General features: G+C 34.4%; 1 protein-coding gene across 1 annotated transcript; it reads left to right on the top strand.

The window, feature by feature from the left end:
- The first annotated feature begins 10,735 nt into the window (after positions 1-10,735).
- On the top strand, positions 10,736-12,899 carry LOC144997188 (kinetochore protein). The gene is made up of 8 exons (XM_078957033.1): positions 10,736-10,991; positions 11,231-11,296; positions 11,403-11,549; positions 11,671-11,784; positions 11,863-11,952; positions 12,024-12,146; positions 12,282-12,496; positions 12,666-12,899. Exons 1-8 carry the CDS (start codon positions 10,811-10,813, stop codon positions 12,675-12,677), a joined length of 948 nt encoding a protein of 315 aa, XP_078813159.1. The 5' UTR covers positions 10,736-10,810; the 3' UTR covers positions 12,678-12,899.
- Positions 12,900-13,090: the final 191 nt, after the last annotated feature.

Genomic DNA, 13,090 nt, shown 5'->3' with positions numbered 1-13,090 from the left:
ATTTCCTATTCGGCTCATTATATCCGATTGGAACAACGCTTAGACCAGTAGAAAAATGGAAAGAAAAAAAGTGAAAGAAATCATTCTCCTCCATTATAGAACCACAAGAAACAGAAACATTTTGGAACAAAACTTGAAGGATTTTCGGGAAAACTGCGGAGATCTATTGCATTTAAGTAATCAAACTTATCATCTTGATAGATTAGGCTACAAGAAATCATAAGAATAAGACGGAAAGCGAGATTGATAGATAAACGAAGATAAGGCGTACACATCAAATCAATAAAGTAATGAGATCTTAATCATAGAGGAGTTTGAATAATGGATTTCCTATTCGACTCATTATATCCTATTGGAACAACGCTTACACCAGTAGAAAAATGGAAAGAAAAAAAGTGAAAGAAATCATTCTCCTCCATTATAGAACCACAAGAAACGGAAACATTTTAGAACACAACTTGAAGGATTTTCGGGAAAATCCTGGAGATCTATTGCATTTAAGTAATCAAACTTATCATCTTGATAGATTAGGCTGCAAGAAATCGTAAGAATCAGACGGAAAGTGAGATTGATAAATAAATGAAGATAAGGCGTACACATCAAATCAATAAAGTAACGAGATCTTAATCATAGAGGAGTTTGATTAATGGATTTCCTATTCGGCTCATTATATCCGACTAGAACAACGCTTAGACCAGTAGAAAAATGGAAAGAAAAAAAGTGAAAGAAATCATTCTCCTCCATTATAGAACTACAAGAAACGAAAACATTTTGGAACAAAACTTGTGTAACATCCGGATTTTTACCAGGTATCTTGTAAATTTAATTTTGTGGTATTGTGAGGGGGACTCGGCGAGTTGGAGCTCAGACTCGCCGAGTAGGGACGCGGATTTGGACAATGGAGCGCGCCTGGACTCGGTGAGTCCAGGATATGGACTCAGCGAGTCTGCGCTGTGTAATGAAACCCTAAATTTCCGGGTTTGAGGCCTATTTAAAGGGCCTTATGGCCGTCATTTGTGCTCACCCAACCCTCAGTGAGAGACCCTTGTGTTCTTGAGCGATTTGTGAAGAGAAAGGAGCATTTCTTGACCTTGTGTGTGTTATTTAGCAAGAAGAAGGAGACTCTAGGCAAGAGGAAGCAAAGGAGGTTGCTATTTCGTGGATTTGGGGCTTAGATCATCACTCTAGAGGTATGATCTCGGACTATTTTCTGTTTGGTGAAGCATTATGCAATTTAGGGCTTATGATGGTCATTTATGGGATGATTTGGTGCCCATTGGTTCCCTCCTTGAGTTGAGGTTATGGATCTGGACCCATAGAGGTCCAGAGAGCCTCACTCATCAAGCTTTATGTATGACAATGGAGTCCATGACCTTGTGTTGTAGTAAATGAGTCAAAAACATCATATATGGTCATATAGAGGTTGTATGTGCATCAAGATTGTAACTTTACGTGCTAAATGAGCTTGGAGGGACTGGATCTATGGATTAATGGACTGGATCTGACCTTTAGAGCAAGATTGAGTCAGTGCATGGCACGGACTCGCCAAGTCCGAAGAACAGACTCGGCGAGTAGCATGAATGTTGCCCGACCACACAGTGAGTGGCCTCGCCGAGTTGGGGAGGGTGGAATCAGTGAGTCAAGGGGGAGCCAGAATGGACAGGTGGACTGAGTCAAACTGGACTCGCCGAGTTGTTCTTGAGACTCGGCGAGTTGAGTCGTGGTGGCCCCACAACTCGTGCCAGGTGGAACTCGTCGAGTTGAGTGAATGCTCGACGTGTCAGGGGAGGATTCCAGGGAAATTGGGGTATACGCTCAGACTCGCCGAGTCGCTATAGCGCACTTGCCGAGTCCGGTCAAAGTTGACCGTTGACCAGCGTTGACCTAGATTGACTTGTTATAGTATGGTCAACCCTAGTTGGGAAAGTGTTAATTAGAGATGTATTGTGCTATAGGGGGACTACAGCTTGGCAGATCGAGTGATTAGCGATTTCAGGTTTACGATTTACCGAGACACGCGAGGTGAGTCTTCTCACTATACTTTACCTTGAGTAGGTAACCAGAGTTATGTGATAGAGTATTTGTATGCTATGTATGTTGTGTGTTGTACTGCATGATTTCTATGTGATTTATGTGGTGCATGTTTATCAGAGCTAGAACCTGAGGGTTCACAGAGTTTGGGTGCACGGACCCGCAGAGTTATAGCCTAGAGTGGCTAATATGTGTTATATGTGGTATTTTGGGGAACTCACTAAGCCTTGTGCTTACAGTGTTGATGTTATTTGTTTCAGGTACTAGTGATGACCGCGGGAAGGCGCCGGCTTGATCCGTATACACACACGTTCGGAGCTTGATATTATGATCTTGGGATTTTGTACTGTTTTGTTGGATAATTAAAATGGTTGTTTTTATGAATATCGATGGAATTATGTTTTATAAAATTGAAAATTTTGTTTGAAATTTTCGGTGTTACAACTTGAAGGATTTTTGGGAAAACCGCAGAGATCTATTGCATTTAAGTAATTAAAAAAACATTTTCAACATTCCAAAAACATTGATATAAAGAAGATGAAATAAAAAATGATGAACATAACCTGTCCAGAAGAAGATGATCGCAATAGAGACGGAGAGAGATATTAACTCTGATAGGTGTGCGCCGATTTAGAATACAGAAAGGAAACTTGTAAGAGGATGGGGATCTTCTAGATTTTTCTGTTAGAAGTGTGTGTGTGTGTGTGTGAGTGAGTAAGGAGAGGTGTGTGAGGAAAAAGGAGGATAGAGCATGGCAATTTGCAGAGTTAATTTTATAAAATTTTGAAATCCGTCCGTATTTGTTTTTTTTTTCTATTTAATTTTATTCTTTTTAATTCTTTTAACATTTTTGATATATATATATATATATATATATATATATATATATATATATATATATATATATATATATATATATATATATATATATATATATATATATATATATATATATATATCGGTTAGTTCTCATTAAATCAAAACATCAAATTATAGTTAAAAAAAAAAAAATAGACATACAAGGAAAAAAAAATAAAACCGAGGGTTTGAGATAAAATGTGTAAATAAATAACTAAATTTAAGATCATCCGTTCTACCCACCACTAATCATTATAGCGGTGGGTGTCATATCATCACCACTAGAGGTGAGCAAAAATCGAACCTCAAACCGAAAAACCCAAAAAAACCGCATAAATCGAAACCGAAAAACCGAAACCGAAATGAAAACCAACGGTGCGGTTTCTAGTTTTGCAAAAACCGAAAATGTTCGGTGCGGTGCGGTTTCTAGTCTTGCAAAAACCGCAAAAACAGAACCGCACAATATATATATATATATATATATATATATATATATTAAGTATTGATATTTGTAAGAATGAAGAACTCATGACAATTAAAATTTCTATAAATATAACTTTTTATCTTATTAGATGATGATTGTATATTTTTAAGTATACATATACTGATATTTAAAAGAACAAATAATGTTTATTACATTTTTTAACATTTAAATATGAAGAGTACTAGTGATGATAGTATTATTTTTACGAATACATTAATTGATATTATCGTGTGTATATGTGAAACAAATATTATATTTAATTCATATTATATTTCAGTATTAGAAGCATGTTGGATGAGTGGTTATGTCATTTGATTTCAAACCAAGATGTGGTGGTATCAGTTCATCTTTAAGATATCATTTGGGCTTAATGTTTTTCAGCATTACAAGAGTATCCTCGATCGCCTTTGAGATAGAACATTCATCATTCTCACATTTTATATAATAGAATCAATTTGGCGCTCCTCATCTCTATATAAAGTTTCTTAAGAAATGATTAACACTCCTCATCTGAGTCAAAGTAACTCATTGAGTTACTGAGTTTTAGTAAAAAGGCGAAACAAAAACCAAATTAAAAAATGACAAAAAACCGCAAAAAAACCGAACCGCAAAAATCGAACCGCATAAAAACCGAACGGTGCGGTTTCTAAATTTCAAAAAACTGAAGTTATGGTTCGGTTTTGGCTAAAAACCGCACCAAACCGCACCATGGTCTCCTCTAATCGCCACTAACCACCACTAAACATAAGGGATAGCTACCACTAAACACAACAACACTCCACCTTATTTTTTTAGTTAAAATTAAATAAAAAATACATAAAAATCATATAGTTTATTTAAATACTAGTTTTTCATTAAGTTTAAATACCAAATTATATTAAATAAAAACTAACGACTTGGTAAGGTACAAAGTGTAATTTTATGGGCTAGCACCAATTTCACATTTTCCTAAAGTAACTAAGATTGAGAATTTATAATGTATAGTTACTTTATAATTCATTATACTTTTAATGAGAATTTAAAGTCGTATCCTACCCGTTCGGCTAACGACCCTCCACCGATCAAGGAAGCGGTGGGTGAGAGTGGACACCCATTAAGTCACCATTTTATAGGCAACAACCTTATACCCCCCTTATAGACCAACTTCGTGAATGAGGCCTACTAACGGTAAGAACGACATATTCTTATACATATCTATATAATAAAATTATAATAATAGTATAAGGGTTGATTTTTAAACCTTTTAAAAAATCTAAGGTTTAATTTGGAATTAAAGTGTAAGACTTTTCAAATTCCAAAACTTGAGGGCAAGAATTGAAACTATTCAAAGTCTCTTCAATTTTGTAACTTATGAGTTTTATTGGTTCATAAAAATGAAGACTCTTCATTTTATGAAACATCTTTAGTTCTTTAAACACAAATTAAAGAAGTGACATTTGGTTATCCTGTTATGGACATCATTAATACAATTAAGATCAAGAATTAAACACACATGGTGGTTACACATAATTCCTATGATCTTCTAAAAACTCATAAGAACACAAATTCATGTCAAGCAATTTCAAGAAATCATATAAACATATATAATACTTTGAAATTGTTAAAAGTCATGTAAAATGGATTAACATAATCATTATCATTTTGAAAAACAGATTTTACAAGTCCAAAACAGATTGGGATAATGATTCTAATCCATTTCCAGCAACAAAAACTCGAAAAATCTGCCCAACTCGATCCTACTCGGCGAGTGCATTATCTTACTCGGCGAGTAGGATGAATTTGTTCATGGACTCGGCGAGTCCTCCCCCATGGACTCGGCGAGTACAGTCGTCAGAATGCAGAATTTTCGTTTTTCAAGTAGTTTTGCATCAAGTATACAGAAAACAATCCTAGGCTCTGATACCACTGATGGGTTTTGAGCATTCTAACACTTCCCAAGTGTACATGCAACCCTAATAACCTTGAATATATGTTTTCTCTATATACATGCAAATTTCTTTTTCAAGGTTATTTCCTAACTAGCATAGCATGGGGATTACATAAAACATAAAGAACTAGTAGAAATACATACCTTGTTGTTGCTTGGATTCCTTCAAGACTTTGTGAGCCTAGCACCCCAAATGTTGTGCCTCAAATGCTTCACACAACACCATAAAACTTGGAATAACTTGAGAGAATACTTCTAGCACTCAAAATTGGTTATGCCCTCTCTAGTAACCTTACTAGCCCCAATTTCATTAGCCAAAGGGTTCCTTTTATAGTGGTGTCACAATTAGGGTTTCATTAAGAAGACCCATAATTATCATGACTCTTCATTTCTCATGACCCATGGGTTTGTAACTCCCATGGACTATCCATGGAGCTCCAAATGGTTAAATCCATAACCCATAAACCATGGATCATTAATCCACCATAAAAGAATTGATGATTGTCATATTCAACCCTTATATATTTAATTAGTCTCACTTTGATCACCAAATTAATATTAGATTAATACTCGATCAAATACTAATTAAATAATACTATTATTAATATATTAGAACTTATAATATATTAATAATCATAAGTACCTTATTCTTTCATTTAGTCTATCCAAGTATTGCAATGCCATGCAACCCAAATGGACCATGTCGGGTCGGGTCAAGTTCATACCAAATAAAGTTATGGACTTAGACACTATATCCAACAAAACCCAAGTGCCTTGTCCCACAATAGCTTAGATGCAATCCTTAGGGCTTATAACACTTATATAAAGTGTTTATTATGTTCTAGGATGTCTTAACATTATCAATTAGTAATTTAAGACTAATTGAGTGCATATATGTGTGATTATATGTTCATTAGGATCGTAGTGTGTGTACAAGTCCTCACTTGACACCTAACAATCCTACACCGTCCAATTCATCCAAACCACCATCTACAAGTGACTTCATACCCCTAAATGAATATTAAATGATTTAATGGGGGGGGGGGGATACAAGTAGAAAACAACATGTTATTAAATCACTCATATGTATTTTATAACTGTGTTTTCATCCAGCAGATTTCACATACTACAAAATGTGATGCATGAAATGGTTTTCCATCTTAAAATACCTTGATAACAAAAGTATTAATTTTGAAATGTTTATTAACATGACATCAAGTCACTATTAATTATTATTCAAAACTCTTAGATACCTTGCAAAACCATTACATTTACCTTCTTGAACAAACAATTGCCTTTCAGTTAATTATCATAGGGATAGTTAGAACAAACAAAACATTATTCCTATTACAAGGAATCACACCAGAGTCAGTTCATTCATGAGTCAATACTAGTATATTACCTAATACATGAGTACATTTACATATGATTACATGATACATGAGTACGTTTACATATGCTTACATGATACATGAATACCATACATGAGTACTGTTACATAGATACATTATCATGTATTCACTTACCTGGATACTTGTACCTAGAGTTATGAGGAAGATTTATTCGTACCTTATGTGTAAATTTTCCTGCCTATCCCTGTTCGACGGGATGTCTAGACGGGACTAACCATTCCGGAACCCAGCTGTTAGCACCACTGGGTGATGAACATCCACAGATGTCTAAGGTTATCACTTATAATAGATAGATTGATATCGGAATTAACCATTCCTCCATCCTGCTGTTGCAACAGAGGATGAGATGAAAATCTTCGGATGATCATTAGGTTACCACTTATATTAGGAGTCAGCTACGGGACTAACCCTTCCTCCAACCTGTTGCTGCTACAGAGGACAATTGGATAATCTTCGGATGTTCATTAGGTTATACATATCGCTTACTGCGATGGCGTGTTAGTCCTAGTATCCAGGGATAACACTTACATGGTTATATTTTTCCTATTTACTTTATTTTGTGATATATTCACATAAACGATGAGTTAGACCAATTACTGTTTGTAGTAGTCAAAAAGAAGGAAAAACTATCATTTTACTTACAAAACATTCGAGTCTTGGTAGAAGACTACATTGTCATAACAAAACATTCGGGTCTTGGTAGAAGACTACATTGTCATAACAAAACATTCGGGTCTTGGTAGAAGACAACATTGTCATAACAAAACATTTGGGTCTTGGTAGAAGACTACATTTCATACTAGTAGGAAATAAGGGATTTCTTAGGGTTTTTCATACTTATATCAACTGTCTTACTTAAAGGTTTTACATGACATTCATATCAGTTTATCAAAGCAAGACAATGACACTTCAATACTTATGAATTCACCAACTTTAAAGCTGATACTCTCTTTCAAAATAACTTGTATTCTCAGGTCATTAGTAGACAGGTACGGTGGCCAGGTTTTGAGAAGACGGAGCAAACAAGTCTCGTCTTTTATTTTGATTATGTATTTTTGGTGTCTTATTACAATGAAAGAACACACATGTATTAAAAGTTTACTTATAATGCAATGGATGATGTTGTTGCTTGTTTACTGTTTTACACTGTTGTGATACTATACATGACGTCCTCCACCCCTGAACGTTTCCGCCGTTCGTGGTTTTGGGGTGTGACAATTTATTACTACATTTATTGCAATTATTACATTAAAATATTATGTTGCATTTTAAAAAAATAGAAAAACTTATAAAATGACATAAGAAAAAAAAGTAATTCAAAATAACCACAAAATGACATTTGGCAAATTAAATAAGAGTGTGACAAGTGACAAAAAAAACCTTCATTTATTTGAGTAGCCTTACTTCTCTTGTTACCACAAGAACGATCGAGTGAAGGAATGAAAGAGATTTGCACAATTGTTGTGAACTGATATGACGGTTCATGATCTCCGGTGATTTTGTTCTACATAATCCGACAACAACGTAGTTAACAAAAAGTGTGGTATTTTTGAACATTTTGGAAACTTTGTTACACTTGTAAGTCATTTTTCCATGTACCTGAAGTACCTGGTTACCACAATGTTTTATTTGAATACATGTGTACTTCGCTGGTATTCTGTGTACAAATAGTAACATTAATGATATTTTTTGTACTAAAAAACAACAATGATATTTTTTGAACATTTGGAAACCGGGTAATCTACAATAGCCGGTAAAATGGTATTTTGTGTACTAAAAAAAGATAATGATCTTTTTTGTATATTTTTGAAACTTCGTTACATTTTTAAGTCATTATCCCTATTATCTTCATCTAAAACTTGGAGATGACGCTACGTGTAAGGGTGTTAGATCTACGGAGTATAAAAATATTACTAATTAATTAATTATATCAAGTGACAATTAGCTGAAGTATGACTGAAATCCATGTGGACACAAAACAATTGTATTATACATCATACTTCCTTGCACAAGGAATAAGGGTATGTTTAGGTTAGCTTTTTTATCTCAAAAATGATTTTTAAGAAAAGTGCTTACTAGCTTATGGGTTTTAGGAAAAACTGATTTTAAAAAGTGTTTGGATAAGAAAAACTGTTTTTTCAGGAGTAAAATGATTAAAAAGCTAAAAAGATACGATTTTCCAGCTTTTTGAAAACTTTATTTTTTCCTATCCAAAAAGTTGTTTTAAAAAGCATTTTTTAAATACACAAACACTTTTTTAGCTTATTAGCTTTTTGAAAAGCTAAAAAGCTATAAGCTTTTTTGAAAAGCTATCCCAAACACCCACTAAAGTGCTTGACTTGAAAAACTAATAAGGTTTGGGGGAGTGGTGCGGTTCAGAACTGTAGTTTTGCCATCGTGACATATGAACACCGCCCCTGGGTGCGGCCAGGGTGCGTTTCAGGCCGTAGTGTGGCACCTTTTGGCCGCGCGATTTGATTGGTCCTTGCTCTTTTGACTGTTTCAATAGTCCTTTTGCGATTTTTTTTAAAGTAGCCCTATATATACATATCATATTTATTTATTTATTTATTTTTATTTTTTATTTTTTTTAATTTTTAATTTTTTTTTAAAATTTTAAAGTAATGGAATGTATGGATTTTTTTAAATGAAATTTAAAGTTTTTATTTAAATTAAATTGTTTAAAAAAAAATATGGCACTAGTGTGGTAAGAAACCACACTTTGGTGATGTGTTGCCTATGTGACAAAATAAGAGAGTGTGATACCACTCTCTCGGCCTAAAGTAAAAAAAGAGGGATTGTTAAACAATTAAAAAAGACTGAAAACTAATCATGTGCTAAAGTAAACTTACACTAGTGTTTGGAAAAAAAATCAGAGTTAAGGCTGGACCCTCGTTGGAAAAAAAAATCGAGACCCGACGAGTAACATTGCCAAGAACATATCAACCTCCACCACCCACCGCTATGTTTTTTTTTTCTCCGCAAATAAGGCGTCGAATTTGAGATGAGTGCATATATGATAAACTGAGTTGCAAAAAATAATTCGAGCAACAAGAAATTAATACAAATCTATGATAAGGTGCATATATGATAAATTGGGTTCCATAACCCGATTTTTGTGGTCGTGATTGGTCATCAAACAAAAATGAGTGGTGGTTAGAGACGTTGAGTGGTTTTTAAAGATGATATAGATCTGAGATAGAACATATCGGACAACAGGATAGATCTAGACCATGTTGATCGGCGGCGGAGCAGATCTTACGAAATGACGGAATACGGTGACGATGAAGTGAATCTCACAAGATGGTGGTAGACCCTCGACGACGGTTAACGACGACAAATGGATGATCGACAACAGTCAAGTTATGGTAGCGGAGATATTTGTGGCAGATTTGGGGTTTCGAACTTATGAGAGAGAGAGAGAGAGAGAGAGAGAGAGAGAGAGAGAGAGAGGATATATTTTATTTGTTTATTTTTTTAATGATAAATGATAAACAAATATTGAATAATTCAAAGAAGAAAGATTTAAAGACATTATAGTTTTTTTTGTTATGTCAGGGATGAAACATGTAAGTTTAAAATTAATCTGCAACAATCCAAATGAAAATGAAAACGAAAACATATAAAGATCAATCCAAGACGACAAGAAAAAAGTCATATATGATTTACTTTAAAGTTTTAAAATCAAAACATATAGAGATAAAACCAACAAATTTAGAGACGATAAGAAAAAATTGATATATGATTTACTTTAAAGTTTTAAAAACTTTTAATACTCTTGTAAAAGATACTCTTGATATCATAAGTTTGCATACATTTCTTTTAAAATACATATTTACTTGATATCATAAGTTTCCTACCAAAAATTTCACACAGAAGGTGGCCAAACTTGGTTAAAATGAAGTTTGGAGTTTCATTTGTACTAAAAAGTTGTTAAGGTGTAGCACGGAGCTCCACAGAAAAGTTCCAGGGGCTCTACAGCAATTTTCCATTTTGAAAAAACAAATAAAGCAAAACGGCGGGCTATGCGAAATTGCGAAATGTAAAAACTCCCGTTTCAAAACCTTTCCCACATACACAACACACATAGATCTGCAGATGACGATGCAGGCGGGAAGAGTAGGAGATCGTGATATCAGGGCTAAAATGGCGGAACTGCGACTGATTACCGACAAAGAAATTGAGATTCATCAGCGGAGGCAAGAAGCCGCCGTTCTTTCATTGCGCAAATCTCTGCAGTCAATCAAGTTCGACGCCCAGGAAACTGTGTTAAATCAAGGTGAATTTATCTTTTTAGAAATCTTAAATTGAGCGAACACTTGAGTTTTTTTCCGAATTGTGTGTGCGATTTGGTGTTAGATTCTAACGTTGATTAACATAAAAAAAACTAGGGTTATTTTCGTATAGTAGAATACTCGTAAAATCCGACCATACAAATAGGGGTGGGGGTATACACATCATAAATATAGTTGTTTAAAGAAGCATACATGGAGCTAATCTTCAATGTGGTTGTTTCAGACAAGATAGGAAAGCTCAAAGCTCAACTGAGGGCGGTGGAGGACGATTTAGTGAAAGCTCTTTCTGGTATTCCCTCATATGAGTAACAATACTATGATTTCGTTTTAATGTTATATAAGTGATTAAATGATGGTTGAGTTAAAGTAACAAAGCTACACTAATGGATGTTTAGTGAAGACCCGGAAAGAGGCAAAAAAGATGGCCATAGCAGACTCCATTTCTGCTACAAAAGCCAGACTCAAAGAACATAAGAAAATTGTGGCTGATCAGAGAACCAGAAAGGATGAATTTGCAGCAATCATATCAGAGTCTTTCGAAGGTATTCGTTTTGTATTCTGTAGTACTTTGTAATTAATTTGTCATCTAATATATTTGTATCACAATGTAGTGATGATTCATTCTATTAATCATTCTTTATAATAACACTTTTCGGTTAAAAGCTCTGAAAGAAAATGAAGAAAAGCATAGTCAAGATGCAGAACGTAGAGAAGAAATTGAAGAGGCGATTTCTTGGTACAATAGGGTGCTTGGATTCAGAATCGAAACAGGACATGGTACATAAGTTTCTTGATATGATTTTATTGTGTGAGGAGAAATGAGAGCTCATCTTACTTGTAATATAATTCTTTCAGGTATAAAGTTTATCTTCAGCAACATAAATAAAAAGAATCCAGATGAAGAGTATTACTTCACTATTCGCCTTGAGAATGATATTTATTCTTGTAAGTAAAGTAATGCATGCATTATGTATTATGATGAAAAATTACACTGACTTTGCTTTTGTTGTGTTTAGTGCTTGATTGTCATCCAAATGTGAGTGATGTGAAAAAGTTGATCCATGAACTTAATGCTACTAATGGCTTGTATCGTTTTGTTAGAACTATGAGAGCAAAATTTCAAGAGGTTTCAGCAGTTGGTATTGACCTTATCTTTTACACTGTATGGAATAATGGAATTGGGGAAGGAATGGAATGGCTCATTCCATTCCATTCTTTTGTCACTTCCATTGGGGGTGTTGTGATGTAGTTTTAACATTTATTATTTTTTGCAGAAAATTTAACTGAAACTGGTGTTCATCCTCAAGAAACTTCTGTTATATCAATGTCTGCCCCATTTTCTTCAGTCTCCACTGACAGTGGAAGTGCAATGGAGGAGGATGACTCTAGAGAAACCAGGAAAGCCAGACGTGTTCAAGGGGTACAATCGTCATTTCAGTCCCCTGGATCTGCTTCATCTCTACGCCGCCGCCAATCCCCACGGTTTAAGGTACAAATATGAAATTATAATGAGAGACTTTACATGTGTTTGGTTGGTGGGATATGGAATGCAATTCTCTTGTAGTTTTCTGTTTGGTTTACAAATTTGTTAAAGGAATTGGAATGTAAAAGGACCAAAATACCCTTTGCTGATCAAATGTGTTTAATGAATCTGGCAGGCAAAGAAATGAAGATGAAGGTTGCGGTTTGTTCATTACGGTGTGACTTGCTTGTTTTATGTGTGTTAGCCAAAAATGGTATCTTTTAACTCATGTAATTGGTGGCAAACTCTATTGTTTGCTTGTAATTAAAAATATTTGTTAGGGTATAAGGAGTTGACAAATGCAATATTTGTTGCATTTAGTGATTATTATAATTAATCGTTATTTATATAAAACAATCTTCTGCTTTCATCATAAGACTGCAATTGTTTGATGAGTTTTTTAGTTTGGGACAAATATTTAAATTGTCCCAACATAAAATATACACTTGGTTGGAATAAAAATCCCTTGTCCATATAGGTTTTCAAATGTTTGATCAATTGACTTGTACAAAATGGGAGTTTATTCTAGAGTAAATTACACAAATGGTCCCTATGGTTTGG

Source organism: Lactuca saligna, chromosome 5 (assembly GCF_052625555.1).
Source record: "Lactuca saligna cultivar CGN05327 chromosome 5, ASM5262555v1, whole genome shotgun sequence".
Lineage (NCBI taxonomy): Eukaryota > Viridiplantae > Streptophyta > Magnoliopsida > Asterales > Asteraceae > Lactuca > Lactuca saligna.
The sequence above is the reverse complement of the archived record's forward strand: the minus strand, read 5'-3'. Positions and strand labels throughout refer to the sequence as shown.